This window comes from Nansenia antarctica (assembly GCF_963989245.1).
Source record: "Nansenia antarctica genome assembly, chromosome: 16".
Taxonomy (NCBI): domain Eukaryota; kingdom Metazoa; phylum Chordata; class Actinopteri; order Argentiniformes; family Microstomatidae; genus Nansenia; species Nansenia antarctica.
Window position 1 is genome coordinate 20,928,618 of NC_137686.1, and position 23,287 is coordinate 20,951,904.

Consider the following 23,287-nt stretch of genomic DNA (forward strand, 5'->3'; position numbering starts at 1 on the left):
TGTGCTTGAGCCAAGTTATTCCCTCATCTATAATCTATGCAGACCAGATTAACAATTGTTATTAATCTGATAATAAAGTGATAATATTTATCTTGTGTTTGTCTTGTGTATATATATATATATGCTATGTGACTGTTTAATCATGTGTAATCATTGATTATATTGGAATATTGGATAATTTTTCTTTCTTCTTATCCAGGTTTTAAATTCAATATAATTATGAATGACCAAAAATCCTGATCAAAATTGCAGCATTTTAGATCTGAGAAGCTTCCTATTTGAGACACCAGAATAAGTGCAAAATGACCCATGTGTACAATGCTAGTGTCATAGTGTGTACAGTATCATCATGGCTCAAAATAAAAGCGTCTGCTAAATAGTTAAAATGTAAATGTAAAAATTCTACTTTGTCTCTACCCACTGGTAGGTAATGGTAATTACATTGTATCCCTTTGGTAGGCTGATACACAGTTCAATAATGACCTGTGACCTAGAGTGTAACAGCAATTGACACAAACCATGCAATGTGAAGCTGAAACAGTGAAATACTTTAACTTTTAATGACTTTTTCTATTCACCATTATCTTATTAGGCCTAATACTTTAAGTTTTTACAACTTTGATCATACTTTGTATCTTACTCTCACATTATGTTTCAACCACAACAGTTTGTCCTATTTTGTCAACGTGTGCTTGGATGACCTTTTGAAATGCTGTAAATAGCGCAATTGAGATGGAGAGTGTAGCATTCCACAAGCTCTCTTTCAGTCGTGTGCTGGATTACCTTCTCAACAGCTTATACACTGAAGGGGGTCTGCAGTGCCTGTCACGAAGATGGACTTATCCATAGCCAAGCTTGTCAAAGGTCTTAGAGAGAGAGAGGCAGTTTCTTGCAGTACATTTAGTGCAAACAGGGTCAGGAGTTTCAGTGTTCAATGTTCTCTCTCTCTCTCACACACACAGACAGGTTCCAACAGTACACATGCATGTTCTCAATCAGCAGCACAGTCAAACAGACACACACACACACACACACACACACACACACACACACACACACACACACACACACAATGATTCCAGACCAGTGTCACCACCAGTGTGTTTTGTGTCCTGCCAGAATGACCTAGGCAGGCACAAGACCACAGCATCAACTTCCTGGGGGTTCACATCACCAACAACCTCCCCTGGGGGAACACACCTGAACACACCAACCTGGTAATGAAAAAAGCACAACATCGCCTCTTCCATATCAGGCGGCTGAAAACGTTTGGTTTAGGGACTAAGATCCTAGGGGCCTTCTTCAGAGGCACAACCGAGAGCATGGGTTGCATCACTGCCTAGTACTGGAACTGCACTGCCCTAAACCACAAAGCGCTGCAAAGGTTAGTGCGGACAGCTGAGAAGATCAGCGCGACACCTAGAAGGACCGGTGTGTCAGAAAGGCCCTCAGGAACATTAGGGACCCCAGCCACCCCGACCAGAAACTATCTAAGCTACTGCCGTCGGGGAAACGGTACTGAAGCCTTGGGGCTAAAACCCAGAGCCTGACAAACAGCTATTTCATATCATTTCATATCATCGTACTCTGCACAGCATTTTTGCACTATTGACGCCACTGTAAAATCCATCACTTTATTACTTTATCAATGTAGGGTTACCTTTTTACTTACATTACTTATTATTATTATTATTATTATTGTTGTGTTATTATTGTGTTATTATCTGAATGCTGAAATGTCAATGTTGAGGGAACCAAAGCTGATTCTGATCATTGAATTAAAGGTGGGGTGATATTATAGCACAGCAAACTTCTATCCTTATGAAGTTAGATGTTCTCTGTACAAATTCATGTTTTCCCAGGAAAGGCTCTTTGAAAGTCCGAACTTAATCTAATCAGATCAACTGAAATAGTTTCATTATTGATTACTGGTGTCTCGAGAGACCCACAACGTGAGCGCGCAATAGGGGGTCGCGCACTCGCGCGTTCAAATATGTGCTCGTGCCCAGCGCCCCAGTCAGTCAGTTGAGATCGAGGATTTCCACTTGTCAGTGACTCCCCCTGACATCGCTATCGAGTGTATTTCCCCAGCGAAAAAATGTCCAAACTGGAGCAGATACTTCTCCTTGACCCTCCCGCGGACCTCAAGTTTAAAGGTAAGTGCTAGTGATAGTTTACTATCCAACTGTCAGTTGTGAATTCGACCGAGAATGATTTCACTCTCCCTCTGGTTAGTTCCGTCGCTAGCTAAAATGCTAACCGCCATTTTGAGTTACGCTCTGGAAGGAGAACTAGGCCGCGGCGCATCCCCGGGCTGTAGTGACGTGGATACCCCGGCGTGGGGTCTTGTCTTCTGGTCATAAACTAGGATCTTACAGTATCCTTTTGACTCTGCGGTCACACGCCAGCTTTACCTGTGTCTTGTCACTGATAACGTATGATATAACGAATAATTAAGGACACGAGAGACATCTCGTCTGAACTCTGAAGGGACACGTCAACAACAACTTAACTGGCCCCAATGAAGCTAACTTCACGTCAAAGTTAGCTGGCTAGCGGCTAGCCCATCCCATATAAGCCTATGAGCTAGGCTAAGCTAGCTACTATGGGTTTGATGGTATGCAGCGATGCCAAGCTAAGTTAGCTAACATTTAGCTGATCGTCATGTATAACTTGCGTCATTGTCATGACGACAGGTGACAGTTACAGATCTTCTAGGCATTAACATATGTTAGAATTTCACTCAAATGTTTTACACACAGACTCACATTTGAGTTCACATGTACTACTCTGTTAGACTGGCTATGTTGATGCTAAGCTAGCTCAGATCTGCTGTGATTCAGTAGGAAAGCTGATATCAAACAGTCTGTCTGTCTATGAGAGGGCGGGGGTACACGTGTATTTATCTTCAGAAAATGACAACCCCTCAGGATCCATCCAGCCTTGTCAACTCGTGACGTTGGAATTATAATGTTCTATCTCCATTTTTGTCAAAATTGAGTTCTTTACATAATCTGATCCATTAGGTGTTTATTAATGCCTGTGTGGTGTTATTTTTAAAATGTTGACATTTTTGAGTTAGTGGTTCATAAAATACAACGGTTCCATCTCACAAAACATAATGGAATGTAAAAACGTTGACGCTCAATATCTCTGAACTGCCCTAAACGGAGATAGAACCTTATCATTCTAAGCTCACGAACTGTTGTCCACACGTATAAGCTAAGCGATTGATTATTTGAGTAAACAAATGCCACCTCTTTTACTGACAGCAATGATCAAGTTGACAAGTGCACCCCTAACTTCAGTTGCAGCGTTTTTGATCACTGCTAAGACACACACCTGCAGTCAACAAGGCCAAGCAACTGTGTTTTGAGGGCATCCCCTAAGCAAGGAATGCTATGAAGTTAGAGGAAATGTTCGTTTTTAGAAAAATGTTGCTCTCTATGCATGATCAATTGTTATTAACAATATAACATTGAAATCATGTAGGTTGATGTATTTCTTAGAAGTGGACACTGTTCTGTACTTCAATTAATCTGATTACTGGTCATGTCCAAATGTCTGGTCACGCCCCAATATGACTTAGGCCTACATTTACATGTTAGACATTTAGTAGACACCTTTATCCCAAGCAACTTACAACAAGTACATTTGTCTAAGTAGGCTAAGTGAATCATCTATACATCACAGTCGTGATAAGAAAAACCAATCTAGGACCAGGGGATCATTGGTAGTCACAATCAATGCTAGAAGAACAGTAGAGAAATGGTATTATAACTTGGGCTACAGTGAGTCACTGTTAGCTGTTCTCAAGACCTTTCAAGAATTGAACATGATTCTCCCGAAAGAATGTGAATTTGCGATATGTCTGGTCTTAGGCTGAGACGAGTCCACTGGCAGCACCACCAGCTAGGAATGCCCAGCCTCCAAGGCGGCACCCAGAGAAGTCACACAGCAGCAACCATCTGGACTGGCACACTGCTCCCCCCCCTCCCTTCCCTGACTTCTAATCAGTGACCTCTGATTAGTCACAGGGTTTACATTTTCCCTCATCAGATTATACCGGTACTGCTGGTTGCAAGATTTAATGACCATGACAACGATTCAAACCAATTCAGGTATTCGTTTAACAAATTGACTAGCTCTCTCTCTGTCTCCCACACAGATGTAAATGGTCTGTCTTTCAGAAGAGAAGGAAAACAACATCCCCTTTAACCCCCTATTCCTCAACACGAGATGTAAAACAACATGCAAATATATTGATATTGAGCTACAGTCTATGCTAAGCAGCAAGCAAGCGCTAATACCACACATGTTCTACTGCGATTTGAATAACTAATTTCTAAGCCCTTCTGTATGTAGCTATGAATGAATTGAAAAGAAATTCAGAAAATATTCTGTTTGATTTTGACACATTTTGGTTAATCTATCCCTCTCCAGGTGTGTGATTTGTCATGTCGAGCACAGCTATTTGTAAGCCTACTCTGTCAGGATCACTGCATAAAGAAAGATTTCCTCTACTGTCGAACGCATAAAAATAGACAGAATTCTCTTAACCTTTCTTTCTGAGGTGGACCTTAAGAGGGAGGGGTGGGGGGGGTAAGGTTAGTATAAAACATATTCCTGTCGAGGAGGAAGATGGCCCTAGCCCCTCTTCTCTGCCACACAGGCTGAGCTAAATCGGTCTGTGTGGGTCCAGGAGCTGTTCTGGTTTTCAGACCCTGTTGGGATTCCTCTGGCGAGCTAGAGGGGGCTCGCCCTCTGTTCCTTTGCTAGTATTTTTAGCAGCAGGCAGGCCTGGGGGACCCTAACTCTGCGTAGGCTACATGAAGAAGATGAGAGACAGTGGCAGTGCTCAGGCACCACTGTCCAGACCGTGTGTGTGACGAGTAGTGATATCGCGTGTGAGAAGGGCTTGGGCACTTGGGCATCCTGACACGGTTTAGTCAAGCTGAAAGAGGATGTAGGGTCTAGTCTAGGTCTATTAACATCTTAGTAAGATGTTATATAGTGTGTGTTGAGAAAACCTGCATGTACTCCACATATTCGTCATTTCTCAGTAGCTGTTTGATGTATTCTACATGGTTACAGGCAAGTTCAAGGACACCCAAATAATGTTAACAGTGAGAGCAAGAGTGTTTTCCACTGTGTGCATAGACCTAGGTTATGTGGTTTATCAGGTTTGGAGGAATTTGTGCACCGCACTCTGATGTCGTAACCATATTTGTTCCATTCATCACTTTGTATGTAGGCCTAGCCTATATGAAGCTGGTCATGCGCTGCTTCTTATCTCTCTGGGAAGGTTTTGAAACAAGGCTTGGCTGAACCAATGTAAAGAAACAGATTGCTGGGCAAATGCAAACAAAATAAAAACCAATCAACATATTGATTTTGTCCATTGCTCACTCTTGTATTACAAAGGCACCATGGTTCTCTCCTGGGCAAAACCCAACGGACAGTGGTCTTTCTTTATGGGTGGACTACAAACCTTTCCTGTTTCATTGTTTACCAAGACGCTTTCAAGCCTTGTGGCGCACTAGGCTACGCCTGTTGGTTAATAGAACAGTTTGAGTGATGGGTGAGTCAAACCACGAGCAGCATTCATCATGCCCCGTCATCCATACTGTCACTACTGCCAGTGATCACCCAGTATAGTCTTGCCTCCATGGACATTTCATTTGAGTGTAAAACTAGCTGGTTTATTTATTTCCATGGGTTCTCCTGTGTGGTGTTCAACATTTAATGTCTGCCCCCTGACTGTAGCCTAACATTGTCACACATTTTTATCTTGCCTCTTTTTAATGATTAGTTTGAGGTGACCAAGGAAATCATTAAAAAAAAGTATTCATTCATTTATTGTTTTCTAAGAAGGCTTTGAGTAGTGAGTTGCCATTGTTCTTGACATGGAAAAGGATGTTTATTTAGCAGTTTTTTGATGCTAAGATTGTGTCATGGATAACTGTATCTCTAACCCTAACATTAAAATGTAGGCTTACATCTGAGATGAAACTGCTTGAAGTGTGGTTACTCAAACTGGTTTAGTATGTATGTAGGCCTCGTTGCATCACATAAACGGAGGCTGTAGGCCATGTTGAAACATTCCAGCATTCCGTACTGGCACTAGGCAGCTTTGGCTGGATGTTTAGAAAACCCATCTCTCACAGATGCTCTACCATGTGATACTGTATATAGTGATTGATGAAGTATGACATTTCCCAACCTAGCATCAGCTGTGCATTCAGATCTGATGGGAAAATCGCACTGATTGAGTTTGGTCGAGGTTTACTTGGCTTCTAGTCGTGTTGACAGAACACCCATCAAAGCTGCACCATGCTGACAGTGGTTACAGTCTTAATTTGCAGCAGACCCTGTCACGATGCAACGTAGGCTAATGCATCTCATATTTAACCTGGGTTCATCAGCCAATCAAACGAGCCTTCCGTTTCCAATATCACCATATGAAATTAGCTGAGTAAACCATAATTGATTAGGCAATGTTGCCTATTGAGCATGTCCCACCCCGTCCCTACAGCTGCTATTAGAAATGTATTACTGGACTGGTGATCAGAAGGTTACGAGTTCAAATCCCACCTGAGAACACCACCGCTAGTGGGCCCTTGAGTAAGGCACTTCGCCCTAAGTTACTCCAGGGAGACTGTCCCTGTAATCTCTAATAGTAAGTCACCTTGGATAAAAGTGTCTGCTACATGGTAAAAATGTAAATGTAGAAATCCTGTATGTTGTGACATCATGCAATCGTGGGTCATCCCGATGTCTTTAACGAGGCTAGATCATTGGCTTTGAGGCCTACCTAGTATCAAAATGTGGCCTATGTCCCATTCTCATCATGCCTTTAAAATGAGTCCTTATTGTGATTTAATGTTTCTTTCCAAGAGAGTGGAGTCACAGTTGTTTTCCCCTCATTGCTTTATTGCCCAATAAGGCAATGTTGTTACCAAGCCAGTTACTGGAAATAATTAAAGCCAAAACAGCAAAGTGACAGTATTAAGTTAACCATCTAATGTTGGAATTCCTCCTGATTTGACCAATCGGCCAATTTGATTATTCTTTACAAATCTGTGATACTGTGTCATTGATGGGAATCTTGACCACTCATCTGAGTTGTTGTTACTCAGTTTAGAGTGTATTTTTTCCATGTTCCTCATCCATCCTCACATGGTTAGTGGGGGCGGCTGTGGCGCAGGAGGTAGAGCCAGCGTTTAATGATCACAAGGTTGGCAGATCGGCGGTTCAAACCCCGGCTGACCACGTGTCGAGGTGTCCTTGGGCGAGACACTGAAGGCCCTAATTGCTCCCAATGAGCGGGCCGGCGCCTTGCATGGTAGCTTGCCGCCATTGGTGTGTGAATGGGTGAATGAGAGGCCGTTGTAAAGCGCTTTGGAGTTTGGAATAAGGCGCTATATAAGTCAGTCCATTTACATGTTGCTTCTCTCTCTCTCTCTTTGCTAGGTCCCTTCACAGATGTAGTCACTACCAACCTCAAACTGAAGAACCCGTCTGAGAGACGAGTATGTTTCAAAGTGAAGACAACGGCACCGCGCCGGTACTGTGTACGGCCCAACAGTGGCATCATCGACGCCGGCGCCACTGTCACCATCTCCGGTGAGTCCACCATCAAAGGGTCAGATAACATTGATGTACATGTTAATATATGTTGCATACAACATATAGAATATATGTTGATGCAGCCTACATAATTATTCTTCTACTGCCCCTTTCTGTCATTGTCTTTTTAACTCTATTTTTGCTTATGTCTTGTTTATTACATTGTTATTATTGTTGTTTGTATCTTTATGTCCTATGCACCAACCACACCAAGTCAATTTCCTGTATGTGCGAATATACTTGGCAATAAAAATAATTCTGATTCTGATATTTTAATGGAGTTATGATGATGTATCAAAGTTAGGATTATCAACCGTGCATGGCATGATCAACCCATCACAATTCTGTCTTTGCTGCGATGCTTTTTAAATTTGTATTCTTCTTTTTTATTTTCAGTAATGCTACAGCCCTTTGACTACGACCCCAATGAGAAAAGTAAACACAAATTCATGGTGCAGACCATTTTTGCTGCTCCAAATGTGGCTGAGATGGATGCGATGGTGAGTGATTCTTACACTGTCCCCTAGGACTGGAATGCTGTGCTGCGGCCAACCATTGTATTAACAGTGACCTGCGTTTATACAATTCTCACAATGGCTTTTAAGTTTGAATCAAACACGACTTTGCACTAACCCATAGTTACAGTACGAATAACTTGTGGTGCTCAAGCAGCCATGTTAGAATAGTTGTGGTGTGTTCTACTGTTGTCCAACAGAGGGCAGCAAACCCCCTGCCAAAACCAATAATCTTTTTTGAAGCTCTGACACAAACTACTGCATCTTGCCACATGAGTACAGCAAAGGTATCTACAGTGCAACTAACTGAAGAGTTGAATTGTTAAATAACACACAAATTAATTTGTCAGGACTGGTTCTCTCCGCTCTACCACAGTCACCCTATCGATCAGCCATGATGATCCGATGCCGTGTCCTGTAAACTTTTTTTTTTTTTAAAACAACTTTGCACGTGTTGTATCGCAGTGTTTAAGAATATGTCCTATTTAAGTAAACCTAATAGCTGCTATACCTCTTTTTATAGTAAATATCTCTAAGGATGTGCAGGATATGCCAAAGCGGTTATGAGGTGTCTGTTCATTTATGTGTGTCTCTTAATGTACGTGTGTGTGTGGATGGAGTCCAGCTGCTAGCAGTTTAGGCTGATGAATAACATGCCTATTTCTCATCCCCACCAGTGGAAAGATGCGAAACCCGATGATCTCATGGATTCCAAGCTGAGATGCGTCTTCGAGCTGCCTTCTGAAAACGATAAAGTGGTACGTGCCTCAACGCACAGGGAAACGGACGTGTTCAGCTTTTATTTTTTTCGTATCTCTGTGTTGTGAAGTATTCTAACAAAGCGCTGGAATGCAGGTTATTTCCTCACTGACACTCACCATTCCCTTGCAGGCAGATGTTTTTGAGTTGGGTGTGTATACTCTAGATAGATGATGTAATTGCTACGTTTCTGCTTTTACAGATCAAAAGCCTAATGAACCGCACATACTCTCTTGTGAGTGCCACTTTTTCCCCTATACTGAAGTAAATAGCTAATTAATAGTTAACCCAGTGTTTCCCATTAATTACCCATGGTGTGACAGCCCACCATAGTCTAATTTGTCCCACCATAGCCTCATAACTCTTTGGGATTCACACTACATCTCCTATAGGTCCATACGATTTAGCGCTATCGATAATGTGGGAAACACTGGTTATCCGTAAGTCTAAAATCATGAGTGTGTGGTCAATCATGTTATTAACATTAGTGTTCGTCAACCCCCCCCTTCCAGGTCAGCAACACAGATGACAAGGAGAGTAAGGGTGGTGGGGATTTAGCCACCCCAGTGCAGGCAGGCAGGCAGGCCGGGGAGCCGGGTTACGAGCGTGGCGGGGGGCGCCCGCCCCCCCGTGCCACCTTCGCCACCCCAGGTCCCACCCCCGGGCCCGGGGAGTTCCGCACCCCCTTCACCAGATTCGGACTGCCCCCCACCCCCTTCACCAGATTCACACTGCCCCCCACCCCAGGCAGCGCTAGCAACAGGAGTGAACTGCAGGGATTCAAGACAGCCCCCAGCTCTGAGGTTAAAGTCAGGAGAATGCAGCAGGTTTGTGTGAGGGACAGACAGACAGACAGACAGACTGACAGACACAGACAGGAGAAAGACATGCAGGCACAGCAGCTGAATAGGAGACTGTACTCTACTGGTTCAGATGCATACACACTAGGGTTGTCATGGCGTGCCCCCAAAAGTAGTGTCCAAAACATTCCGCTTTTGAGTGTGTGGCAAAAGTGAATTTGCTCATAGTAAGAACTGTCATCCTGGAGAATGTCTCAATGTGCCAGAGTGAGTGGGATTTCTCATCCTCTTTCCCCCCCCCCCCCCCCCTCCTCCTATGTCATGATTCCATCACGTAGAGCCAGTCAGTCGTATGACAAACCCACATGAAACAGGACCGTCGGAGGCACGCATTTCCTCCCTGGTCCGTTTCATGTGGCGCTGTGTCTCGGAGCCCCTGGATGAGGCTGACTGGGCCTCTGGCAAACGTCTCAGTCTGGAGAGGCTAACCTCCACACTCAGTCTGGAGAGGCTAACCTCCACACTCAGCCCCAGGCCACGCTGCATTTCGCTTCAGTGGTTTTCTGTGCCTCCCTGTGTTTTTGCAGAACGACGTGGAGGCGAGCAAAGCGGCCCCCCTGATGAACTCGGCCAAGGCGGACGGGCCCTCGGTGGTGGCGGCGGCGGCGGTGGCTAAGCCTGTCAGCGCCTCCATGGACGATACGGAGATGAAGAAACTGCTGGAGGAGTGCAAGAGGCTGCAGTCAGAGATGGGCAAACTGTCTGAGGAGAACCGGACACTTAAGGTTAGACATCTGGAGAGCACTTCTGCTGTTACGACTAGACTCTGACTCATTTGACTGTCGGGTTAGTACGGTGACCTAAGTTGAGTGGGAGGTTTTTATGTTGAGTGGGAGGTTTTTATTTTTAGACACTTCATGACAGAAACAGTGCACAGATGTGGTGTGCCATGAATGAGACAAACACATATTCTGTGGATGGATGGATGGATGGATGGATGGATGGTATGGGGTCAGTTGAACTAATAGCAGTATAGGCTAAGTTTTAGTTTAAACAGACTTGCCAGTTGTATTGATTTGGTTGGTTGTTTATTTGTCCATAGTTCTGTGCAGCAGTGTTTTTTAACGTTATTTATTCTCCCTCCTCACATATCCAGGACGACGGTATTAGAATGAGAAAGGCCCCCCGTTCAGACCACCTGACCTCAAACACAACCACCATTCTTGGCCGAGAAACGAGCACCGCCTCCCTCCCCTCTCTCCTCGTCGTCATAGCAGCCATCTTCATCGGCTTCTTCCTAGGGAAGTTTATCTTGTAGACTGGGGAGACGCATGCCTGCCGTGTCCCCCCCACCTCCCCGGCTCCGGAATCTAAAAGGCCTGGAATAACGAAGAAGAAAAAGAAGTCGTCTTTCTGTTGACTTTGCCATATCATTGGTAGTGCGGCCTACAGTGACCACGTCTGTACAGCATCATACGAGGGCCTCGCCTTTTTACAGTCTCTCACACACGGTTAGAGTTACACACGCAGAGAGAAGGAAAGAGGGGGGGGGGGAAAGAGATTGCTCCTTTTTTGTTTTCTGTTTTTGATGGATGGATGGACAGGCTTTAGGAGGGGATAAGGAAAGTTGTACACTATCAATCAACCCGGAGGACAGTTGAGACGCGCCTCGAGTGACCTTGGCGAGAAGCAGTCAAATAAAAAGAATTGTTTTTCTCTCTCTCTCTGTCGTTTTAATAGGAGTTGAATGGAATGTTAAGTGTCTTGTAAATGTTATTTTAATCCTTTTAAGAAAAGGAGAGAACTTCCATCAAAAAAAGACCTTGCTACCTGTTGCTGGATTGCCTATGAAATTGAGTTCATTTGTTCAGTTTGTGATTTCTACTTTTTCTTGGGGAATGTTTTGAGTCCAGATGAGGATATAGGTGCCTCTTTCCTTGTACATTTCTGTCCTTTCCTATCCCTGACAATACCAATGCAGACTTTATATTATTATTATTATTATTAATATTGTTATTATTGTTCTTTTTTTCTCAATACAAATCATATATCCCTTCCGAGGCAAATGTTGACTGAAAATAAGGTCTCCATTCTTACAATCCTGTCCCTTGGTATAAAGCATTGAAGAAATAAAACTGAAAAAATGTGGTTTTGATAGCAGTTGTCCATTTCCTGTGTATCTCTTGATTCCTCATGCACACACATTATTCATTACAATATAATTTATATGTACACTAGAACATGAACGATATGGGATTTGCCAAGTTGCCCTCTTGGCACCTAATTTTAAAGTCTAGTTCCAGATCCAATGTTTACAATCCCAAGAACCGAGTTGATGATTTGAACATCTGAGAAGAAATAATGATTAATCTATCTTCGTAACACCTGTCTACCTATGACAGTATCGAACATGGATTATTCTGGATTTTCCAAATGGATGTGGGACTGTATCGGAGGTGAAAGGAAATAAAATCATGATGCTTTGGCCCAGTCTAGAATTCCACCTGAGTGTCACCTTTACTATCAGAAAATTCACTTAACTCAAATTTAACTTCTAACGATGAAATGTCGAGGTAGTGTTAACAGTAAGTGACAACTGGGTGGTTGTCCAATCTTTCATATGATAAAATGCAAAAGCCACTTTAGCCTTGGTCACTTACTAGAACTTGTGAACTGTCTGACGTTCTAGCTAGTATCATGTTCTTTTAGTGCTAACAGAAACATCTATTACAGACACAGGAGTAATAACCAGTGAAAAGTATAACATATTTAATACATAGATCCAGTTATGAAGACAGTTTATTTTAGGGCACACACACACCCAGAATGAGATGGACGTTGCCCCATAGCTTTTGTCCATGAAAACATACCAAGGTATGAACTCCATAATTCCCAAATTACCATTTTCCAATCAGAGCAGTGATATGTACAGTCATTCTATGATTTAGCAGAAAATGTCAGTACATGAAAGAAGACCATAGCTTTGTCTAGAATAATTTCCAATCACATGAATCATGTACCTTGAAGTGCATGGTGTTTCTTTGCGTGGTAGATTACAGAGACAAGTGCCATTAACACATATTTCTTATCAAGTTAAGGACAGAGGCATATGGTCAAGCTATATTTGTCAAGGAAGACATCACTGTGATAACGTTCTGTATTTCCCTTTAACCCTGCATCCTGAAATAGGTCAGCCTTTCTCCCCCCACAGGGTGTCAGTAAGAGCATTATTGTCTGAATAGTTCATTGTAGAAAATAATGTTTGTATGAATGTATCATATTTCATCTACTTGTAGTGCCAAGAAATAACTTGATATTTGATTTAAGTATGTTGTATTAAACACAATTCCAGTCTGTGTGGATGCATAAACTTCTTAGATTATTTCGATCCAGTCTACTAAAGTGCAGATACTGTGGTGCAGCAGTGTCAAGTCTTTGGTAATTGGAAGGAGTTCAAAGAACAAGCATCAAAGTAACTAGTCTCCACTTGCACTCCACCTTGTCGGCCCCAGCTTCCATGCCTTAAGAAAGGGCAGGAACAAAAAGTTCACGTGCGTCAAGTGAACAAACAGTCTCCTTGTCGGGGTAGGGTTCTCTCTCATAGTCCACACAGTCACTAATCATTGTCTCTATGTACAAACAAAGCCAGACAGTTTCTTAGCTGTGGTACCAAGACAACAGAAGCACAACCACCGAGGCCAGAACCACAATGTCCCTCGGGTTGCCACGGCGACAAGTCCCACAGCCGTTGCTGAGCCTCAGGGGCCCGTCAGAGTCCTCCCGACCGCTGGGCTCCGACCGCTGGCTGCTGGAGGAACACTGAACCAGGGGCATCTGGTAGGACGTGGCCCTCTTCTCCGGCTTGTCGGGGCTGGAGCCGTCGCTGGGCCGCTGCCCGTTGAAGAGGAGGTAGCGCCCGTGGGCGTCCTGCTCCATGCGGAAGAGCTCGTACTCCGTGTGGGGCAGACGGATGCCCAGTGCTACGCAGCCATTGGTCAGGGTGACGTCTTGCTCCACACCCACCTGCCAGGAGCCCTCTGCTCCACACTCGTTACCGTTGAACACGTTGAGCAGGGAGGTGGTGGCCAGGTCCATAGGCATCACCCTCATGTGGTTCACTAGAGAGAGAGAGGGAGGGAGGAGGGGGGGGGGCAGATCTCTGTCAGTTTCAAACTAATGTTCTATTGAAATCTCAAACAAGCAATAACGTATTACCCAAGTCAACCAAAAACAGATCATATTAAAACATAGTATTTTGGCATTATTACATTAAACTATTTGGGTTTGTCTCTGACATTCTTCTCAACCAGTTGAGCCTACCAAGAGACCTCCGCAGGTGAGTTATTTACCTTTGAAGACAAACTCTGTGCCACCTGTGACCCGGGTGGAGTGCAGCCCTCGGCTGTAGCGTCCGCGGGCGTAGATGCTGAAGGTGGGGTGTTTGCAGATGGGGTCAGAGTAGTGGTAGTAGTGGCCCTCCCAGGTGTGGTTGTTGTCATGGAAGATGAAGTGGCGCGTGAGGAAGAGGACCTCCGGGCGGACCTCGCAGCGCTGGCTCACCCATTGGCCGTACAGACCCACCGTCATGTCTGCCCGCGGGGGGAGGATGGGCGGGTGGAACTCATCAGACCGGTAGATGATGCGACAGGCGATGCAGCCGTGGTCATGGTTCTTGAATTTAAAAGAATATGTTTGTATATGATTAATAAACAGTATTGGGTTTGTTCGGTTTTGCCTTTAAAATGTGTGTGAGTAAAATGATTGTTACTGTGCGATAAGACAATCAAGCATCTTTTAGAACTGCTTATTATCTGTTATAATTGGAAAAACAATCTGTTATGCATCTGTTCATGCATCTATAAGCAGTACATATACTGTTATACAATTGTATTTTGTCTAGTGACTTTTGAACTCTTGCTGTACTGTGAGGGTTACAGGAAAGCTATTTTCTTCTTTAGAAAGAACCACACGTCCAGACAAAACTTCCAGCATTTTCTCAGGGTGATCACATAATTGACTGGAAAACACAGACAGACAGACAGATAGACAGATAAAAAAAAAGGAAAAAAAGCGACAACAGAAAAACAGACCACATCCAGCCAGCCAGCTGGACGATCATACTCCTCAGAGGGACACAGTACACAGGGAGTTCCTTTATTAGGTTTTATATTCATAAAAAGGTGTACACGGCCGTACATCATATTTATTACGCACCATGTCTGGTTTACTAGGTCCCTAACGTGACATATGACAGTCTCGTTATCCTGGAGAGTGCTACGGTAAATAGATTCACTTACAGGTCAACATCCTTTGTCTCCTCCAGAGAAGAAGACAAACTCATGGGAGACAGCGGAATTTGTTGAAATAACACCAAGCTGTTATTCCCTTTTTCTCAGACAACTATTATGATTGTGTGAGATTTAGGGAGAGCAATGAGAGAGAATAAATGATACAAAATAAAAACAGGGGGTCTTCAACACTTGAGCTAGAATACTTCTAGTTCTACAGTCCTTGCTGCTCACTGTTCCTCCTCTCTTCCTCCCCTCTTCCTCACTGTTCCTCCTCTCTTCCTCCTCTCTTCCTCCCCTCTTCCTCCTCTCTTCCTCCCCTCTTCCTCCTCTCTTCCTCCCCTCTTCCTCCTCTCTTCCTCCTCTCTTCCTCCTCTCTTCCTCACTGTTCCTCCTCTCTTCCTCACTGTTCCTCCTCTCTTCCTCCTCTCTTCCTCCTCTCTTCCTCCCCTCTTCCTCACTGTTCCTCCTCTCTTCCTCAACATGGTTAATGGTTAATGTGGTGTTTGAGACAGAGCCCTCCTGGGTATCCTTTCCCATGCGTGTAAGAATGAAGAAACAGAGAATGGGGGTGGGGAGAGAGAGAGAACGGAAGAGAGAGGGAGAGAGAGGGGGGGGGCATGTATGGTAAAGATGTTTCAGCCTCTAGGGACCTTCAGCAAAAAAAAAAAAAAAAAAAGACTGTCCTGAAAGAGAGGGTTGTACCCATATCCCTTTTATTGATACTTTTATATCCCTTTTATTGATACTCATCACTCACCCTTTTACGAACTACGCATGTTCATTAAATATAGCGTTAGATCTTGCCAAGAACATACTTATTTATGCCAATGTTTGTGGATACTACAGTATATGACTGTAAGTAAGTGGTCAGAACTTTATCTAGACGGCATTGAAACGGCGATAGAAAGTAGAGAAAATAGGAGAAATGAGGTAAGAACAGAGTCTGCTGCCTTGCTCTTGCGACACCGCTGAGATCCACCCAATAACCACAAATGAACAGGCTGGCACCACTGAGCGTTCTGGATTCTGTCCAGACCCCGAGTATACCACTTAAGATTAATGGATCGGATAGTCACCATGGCAATAAAAGTTCTAAAAAAGAAACCATTGCAACCTCAGTGGATGGGCCTGGTTAATGTTTGTATGTTGTGTTATTTTTTCTTCTTCAAAAGAAGGGCTGAGGCACGTCTAGAACTATTTCACTTAAAAATATTGTTATATTGATTCTTGACTATATTGTTGACTTAATTGGCAATAGTTTTTGCAGAGGGTTTTAATTCACAGCAGATATGCATTCTTAATCATGTCTGAATAGTTGGAATATTAATCATACAGAGCTGTATTCAGTTAGAGACAATACAACAAAGTTAATACAACTAGTATAGGGTATTAGCGTAGTTAAACTGCTCTTATAACACTGCATTGCTCAATATGACATCCTCTTTTTGTTCAGAGAGAGAGAGAGAGAGAGAGACAGAGAGAGACAGAGAGAGAGACAGAGAGAGAGACAGAAAGAGACCTCATGCAAACTTTTTGATATGGCCTCAGGCATGCATGAAATCAGATCTGGAATGCGCTCTCCGGAATAATTCATAAGGCTGCATGATTCCAAATTCTAGGAATACCACATGTTGATCACTCCCAGAGATAGGTTGGGTTTCACGTTTCGCTCCCAGAGCCCAGAGGAGCTTAAGACCGCGGCACTGGTCATTAATGCCCCACAGGGGAGCTTGTCTGATCACGGGTCTTCACAGATACACTGTTTACACTAAGATCAGCGATACCAACCCCTATTATGCCTGTACAAATGTCTGTTTATTTAGACAGGAGACTTAAACAGGGTTTCAGTGTAATCTTCCTTAAGGGTCCGGTTTGAAAACATCACTATAAGGTTTCACAGAGTGGGACAACTGCCGTTCAATAATGTAGACGTTCGAAATGACATACATCCTGCAGAGACTGTGAACGAAACGGTCCTTTCTTGATATTAAAAGAGTCACCTATATAGAGTTTCACTTATTTTTTGAGACAGGAAGTTGAACAAAGAGGCTATCACACATGATACAGGAATACAGTTCAGACTACACTGTATACCTAAAGTTCGAACAGACAACACCGCTCGGGGCGCGCGCGCGCGGGGGGGGGGTGGTTAGGTAAGTGACGGACACTGACCTTGGCGTTCTGAAGAGCGGCCTGGTAGCTGGAGGGTCGGTAGTACATCCTCTGGGCGGGCTCCGTGTGGATGTCGCCCAGGAACAGCTCCTCCACCAGGTGGTCCAGGTTGTGGTGCAGGTACTGCTTCTCCACCCTCAGCAGCTGCAGCTCGTGCATGGCAAAGTTGAGCTCCCTGGAGCAGTCGCAGCCCCCGTCCTCGCTCCACAGCTCGTAGGTCTGGTTAGGCTCCCAGGGATCTTTCCCCCTCGCCGCTCCCCGGCAGCTCCGGTTCAGCCTCTGGCTGAGGTCCTTGGCCACGGCGGCGCTGTGGCACACCACCTGGGTGCGGTGGAGCTGATAGTCGGCCTCCGTGCCGCCGCGGATGATCCAGGAGGCCTGGCGCAGGCGCAGGCGGCCCCTGACCACCAGCGTGTAGGTGGGCGTGGTGCAGTGGTTGTCCCCGTAGTAGAACTGGTGGGCCTGGAAGGTGTTGTTGGGGAAGAACTGGTAGGAACGCGTCAGGAACTCGGGCCCTGGTCTCACCTCACAACTGACAGGGCGAGAGAGAGAGAGAAGAGTGGACGGTTTTGAGTGAAAACGTTTGGAAGGTGAACAAAAAGCTACTGGTTTTAGATCAAGAAGATGAATCATTCTAGCTAACAGCCTCGTCACCTCAGATATTCGACAACGACAGTAATAGGAGTTGGCTCAAGGATCTGGAGCGACCAGGCTAGTTTGCACAATGATCTACATATGTGTATCCATGGAGACAGCTAACCTGGTGGACACCCAGTGGCCCTCTATGTTGGGGGGCATCTGCACGGTGATGCGAGCCCCGTTGTGCAGGTGCTTGAGCATGTGCTGGCACTGGGAGTCCTTGAATGGCCGTCCAAATGTCTTCTCCAGGGACAGACGGTTGGACCTGGCATCAGAGTAGTGGAGAGAGGAGCCCTCAGCCCACCCTGTGGAAACAACAGTGTCAAGAGTTAAAGGATTTAGAGACAGAGTATAAGACTTGGCTACAGCACAGCCCCGTACATTGTCCAGAATCATTGTCTAGCCTGGGAAAGTCATCAAATATTCCTTGCTTTTGCAAAAACAATGACATGTGGCATACAATGTAACCAATGAAATTCATCAATGTCCAATGACCAATGAAACAGTCATCTTTGGTCATGTGAAAAAAATAAGTGGCACAATCAGGGCCACTGGCACACAGTACGTAGGTTCAGTGTAGCAATTACTGTATATCTAAAGATGAAGATTTAAGCATTGGTGAATACAATCTATAATTTATTTTGACATTTAGCAGACACCTTTATCCAAAGTGACTTACAACAAATATATTTGTCTAAGTAAGTGAATCATCTATCCATCAGTCATAGCAAGACAAAATTATCCATGCTAGGGCCAGTGGCCATTGGCAGTCATAATGCTGGAAGAAGGAAGAATTACGTTTCTTTTTTTCTTTTTTTTAAATCAGTTGGTACAGTATACAGAATCTACCATCAGAGGTTAGACAAAACTTTCATAGCAATTTAATTAGTCCTGCTATTTCAGTCTATACTATAGAGGTATGCTATACTCTTCAGAGGAGGGTCACACTTCACAGTCCAGGGGTTTGCAGGCTTTCATTCTGCTAAACCTCTTTGAAGTGATAAGAGGTTTAATTTAAGTCAATTTAACCCTTGTCATCACTTAGGGATTAACTGGATATGAAACGACTTGTAACACCTGGTGTGTAGAGTCCCTATGGATCATGCTATACGCTACATGATGTCTCAGCCAAGAGATATGAAAAGATTGCTTAGATTATAAGCATAATAGCTTTCTTTATTAGCTATTAACATGCAACACAGACACTGTAACATGTACACAAGGTGATAAGGTGAATACACAATGGACCTTCACAAAAAGGAAATTGATAAGTAAGTATACAGTATCACGATCTTCAGTTCCCGTCAGTGTACCCATCGGTGTACCATATGAAATAACAAACCTTGTAACAATGAGGGCAGCTTAAAGGGATGAAATGTCGGAAATTAAAGTATTTTCAAAGCCTGGGGCGAAGAATATCTAAGCATCCAAAGAAAAGCCATCAGAGCTCACATTCCAAAGGAGATTTATTACATGTAATACTGTAATATCATCAGAATCTGCCTTGAAATATGAAGACTTACCCTTAAATTCTTTCTAGCGTACCTGACTTGCCTGGCAATATCACTTAGCCCCTTGGAATTTCTGGTTTCTGGTTCTGTTTACATCTGTGTTTAATAGCAGACTAACAATAAGATAAGACAATAACATTCAATTAAGGAATCAAAGATCCACCACAACGACTTATCTGACGGTCTACATTAGGCTGTCTAAAGCTTGTCCAGCTACCCCATCTCAGTGGGTCCTCAGTGGACGGAAACACAGTGCGGTAAGCACACATGATCCCGAGGCTCAGCTGGTATCATTAGTTACGCCGGAGTGTTGGCTGTAGCTGTGGCCGTATCAAAGAGAATCTCTTCGCAGTTTCGCACTGTGTGTGCAAATGTGTCTGGACTGTTTGCACCTGCAGTCCGCGCTCGTCTAGAGAGGGGAAGGCCCAAAACGACTGCAAAGAGCTTGTTTTCACAAAGGGGGAAACCAGAAACCACCAGTGTGTGTGTGTGTGTTAGTCTGAGGAAACCTGGGGAGATGTGTTATGTAAACACACTCTTAACCTTCGCTAGGAGGACTCTTCTCTGGTCACATTTATGACCCCAGTCTTCATAGCAGGTGAATTTGCGGTGAGGACCCCCACGTACACATACACACTCACAAACATACAGTACGTCCATGAAGATTCACAGTTACATTGGGATTAAAGGGGGTTTTGTTCAAGATTTACACAACCTGAAGAGAGGAAAAAAGATAGGGCTCTAGAGACATTCTCAGTTTGAGGTTAGGCAGACATCCTTCTGCTACGGCCAAACCTGAAGAAAAAAACGATGAATCAGGCATGCTGGATTACAGCAAACCTGATATGTGCGAAGAAACAGCACTGGGATGTCATGAAAATATAATAAGAAAGAGTCATAGCAGAAACAATCTGATAAGACAGTGCTGTTTTGTTCACAGCATTTTTTTTTAAAGATAATATATTTTGATGCCTCGTTTGATACTAATATGAACTAAACCCAATTACAGAGCTCTAACTTACAAACATAAACGTTTTTAAACCTTCTCTCATTATCCTAAGCCTCCAAAAGAGACCAAATGGCAGAGTCAAAGCCCTATGGTCCTTCACCACGTTCCCAAACCATTGCCTTCTATCTAAATCAAAGACCCCACAAAACTCCCAAAGCTCAAAACCACAGAGAACATTTCCAGTTGGCCCACTCCCACCAGTGAGGTAACAATTCTGGGACCCCTGACAAGCTCAAGTACTCAAGATCATTTGGGGAACAGAGAAAAACAGCTCCCTTACCAGCACATCTCTGGGACAAAGGACAACGTTTTAACAATGTTCCTCTGTGGTCTATTGTGTATACAGTAGATGAACGTATTTAGATTGTATTTATATTTTAAAGTAATGTACTCAGGGTTTCTTTGAGGATTCTGTATCAGAGGCAATGACAATAATAGAGACTTTTCCAATCATATTTTTTCATTTTGTTGAGAGACTTGCCCAAACTTTTGCCTCTTCTGAAAGTCTTTTTTCTGTTACATTTATAATAGGAAATGTCATGTATGGAAATCTGATAGGTCTGTCTGTAAAGGTTTACATTTTAAAAGGTGAGGAGCAGGCTACCACAGCTTCATACGAGTCCTTTTTTTACTTGCTGTTTTGGTCTCCTTTCAAAGTCCTTCTGAGGTTTTTCCCCCATAAATTTACAACACACACACTAATCCAGCCTGACAGTCCATTTTTATTACTGCTAGGAAAGGCTGCAATAACGTGCCACTTAATTGAATGTTAGATTTACTTAAACACACTTAGGGGTAAATGGATTCCAAAATATCTTTTTTATCTTAGAGCTCATTTGAAGTTGTAGCCAATAGTTGGCTTCCACTGTCATCGCCAAGGAGATGGAACCGGTCAGCTTCAATCCAATCACACACTATTCCTCTGATTGTTTTTTCAGCCAGAATGGAGGTTTAAAGTGGACCCTTAACTCTTCCAAAGCTTTCATCTGTCCAATGGCCTAAGGATACATTTTGATTGCCTTCTCACACCAAATATGCACATACAAATGGCAAAACACATAATTCACCAAATATTTTACATTCAGTTGAGAATCATCAGTTCTAACCTGGCAAATGAAAGAAATAAGACAAAATAAAATATTAATGAAACTATTGCCAAAATGAGGTAAAAATAACCTAGTACTACTCAGATTCAAAAAGGTGTATATACACACACACACACACACACACACACACACACACACACACACACACACACACACACACACACACACAGTAAACAGGTGGACATGCCATTCTGTATGGAACATCACATATTATTATTTGGTGGGCAACCATTTCTTTGAAATTAAACATTTTAGAAATATTTAAATTAATCTTTGAAATCATTAAATAAGTTCTTACCAAAAATTGCAATGAGAAGTAATACTACTGATGTCCCCATCCCTGCAGATCTACACATTGCGACGAAGTTTACTGGTTTGACTTGTTAACAATTCCTCGGCTGAGCGTCCCTGGTGAATCCGTGATAGAATCCGACATTATGTCTCCATAGTGTGACTTACATCAAAACCTCAAACAAAACGTGTAAAAAAACTAGGCTCTCGAAACTGTTTACTCATAAGTAGGAACCGATGAGTATCATATCACTGTTGTCTGTAAAGTAAACTCAGAAAAGAGCACCATATATCACCCGATCCATCCGAAGTTCATGTGCGATTTATATTCCAAGCAAGAAAAACACATGTTCTGGAGTTTTGCTACTTGATGTGCTTTGTCTTTCCAAATTAAATGGAGCAGCGTGCGACGGAGTAGATGAGTGTAGTGATGGTCACGCTCGCAGGGCACCTCGAATCAAACCATCTGCAGCCGGAGTTATTGGAGTTATTGCGCTATGGTAACACTCCTGCACCCCTGTCCGTCCTCCATGCGTCAATGTGCGTCTTGAATACGCCCCCGCCTCCGACGAGTGTGTAGGGGCGTGGAGTGTGTCTGTGGAGAGAGCCATATATTACAATTTGGCATACATGTCATGCAGGAATATTTCCCCCATCTCATTGATCATTTCTAGTGTTTATTCGATGTTTTAAGAATGCATTAACTTAAAGACATAACATTACTTAAGCTCTTAATCATTGCATACATTGACGCTGGTATTTATAGCCTATGCCTATCAGACACTTCTCATCCCAAGTAAACATTTTGTCTGGAAATGGTTCAAGGCTATAGCCTACTGTATGTAAAGATTTATTTAGGGATTTTCTTTTACGTGATGGGACACAATGGTTTTTGCCTCCTGTAACACCAGCCCTGGCTAGAAGGGAAAGGGAGCACTTGGAGAGAACTTAAGAGTATTGACTTCATAAAACATTGTCTTTATTATAATACTACTACTACTACTACTACTACTACTACTACTACTACTACTACTACTACTACTACTACTACTACTACTACTAGGGTGTTAGGTCAGGTGACAGAATGTGGACGCTAGGAAGAATTCGACAAAAATAACATGAACTACAAATATCAAATGCACTTTTGTGGCAATTATATGACAATATATTGTTACATTTCAACATTAAAATATACCTATATATGTTTTTTTAAGTGTTGTATTATTTCGTCAACATCCGTTTTAATAATCACAAGTTATGAGATCATGTTTACAGCGACAGACCCGTCGAACGCTCGGTTTCGTGAGATTTCACTTTTTAGTGATCGCCGCAAAACCTAGTGTGGTCAGACATCTTTATTTCGCAAAAAGCAGTAATAAAACCTGGACTGGAGTCAAGTGAGTTTTCCTTGGCAAGACTCATCCCGACCTCCACAAGTGTGTTGTGAAAGCAGACAACGAATATTGACTGAAATACAAGGTAAGTACCATTTCACTTCGATGTTATGACAGGATTTTTTACAGATATGTATTCACAACATAGCTTGTTAGAAACTGCAAGTGCTA

General features: G+C 43.3%; 2 protein-coding genes across 3 annotated transcripts; one reads left to right on the forward strand and one right to left on the reverse strand.

Moving 5' to 3' along the window:
* Window positions 1-2,032: 2,032 nt before the first annotated feature.
* On the forward strand, window positions 2,033-11,838 carry LOC308171826 (vesicle-associated membrane protein-associated protein A-like). Of its 2 annotated transcripts, XM_080546722.1 has the most exons (7): window positions 2,033-2,156; window positions 7,474-7,626; window positions 8,026-8,129; window positions 8,822-8,902; window positions 9,106-9,138; window positions 10,291-10,488; window positions 10,860-11,838. In XM_080546722.1, exons 1-7 carry the CDS (start codon window positions 2,099-2,101, stop codon window positions 11,019-11,021), a joined length of 789 nt encoding a protein of 262 aa, XP_080402848.1. In that variant the 5' UTR covers window positions 2,033-2,098; the 3' UTR covers window positions 11,022-11,838. The 2 variants fall into 2 exon arrangements, with proteins under 2 accessions (XP_080402848.1, XP_080402849.1); XM_080546723.1 differs by lacking the exon at window positions 9,106-9,138.
* A 1,522-nt stretch (window positions 11,839-13,360) lies between these two features.
* On the reverse strand, window positions 13,361-19,122 carry LOC308172107 (protein APCDD1-like; the record flags this gene model as incomplete). Its single annotated transcript, XM_080547017.1, has 5 exons — window positions 13,361-13,821; window positions 14,053-14,374; window positions 17,167-17,698; window positions 17,927-18,110; window positions 19,119-19,122. 5 exons carry the CDS (start codon window positions 19,120-19,122, stop codon window positions 13,361-13,363), a joined length of 1,503 nt encoding a protein of 500 aa, XP_080403143.1.
* Between the last annotated feature and the right edge of the window lie 4,165 nt (window positions 19,123-23,287).

Bases quoted from the DNA above. Each gene is read 5' to 3' on its own strand.
- LOC308171826 (XM_080546722.1), top strand. From the start codon at position 2,099: ATGTCCAAACTGGAGCAGATACTTCTCCTTGACCCTCCCGCGGACCTC. The intron at 8,130-8,821 runs GTGAGTGATTCT...CATCCCCACCAG, and splicing joins TGGCTGAGATGGATGCGATG to TGGAAAGATGCGAAACCCGA. The intron at 10,489-10,859 runs GTTAGACATCTG...TCACATATCCAG, and splicing joins AGGAGAACCGGACACTTAAG to GACGACGGTATTAGAATGAG.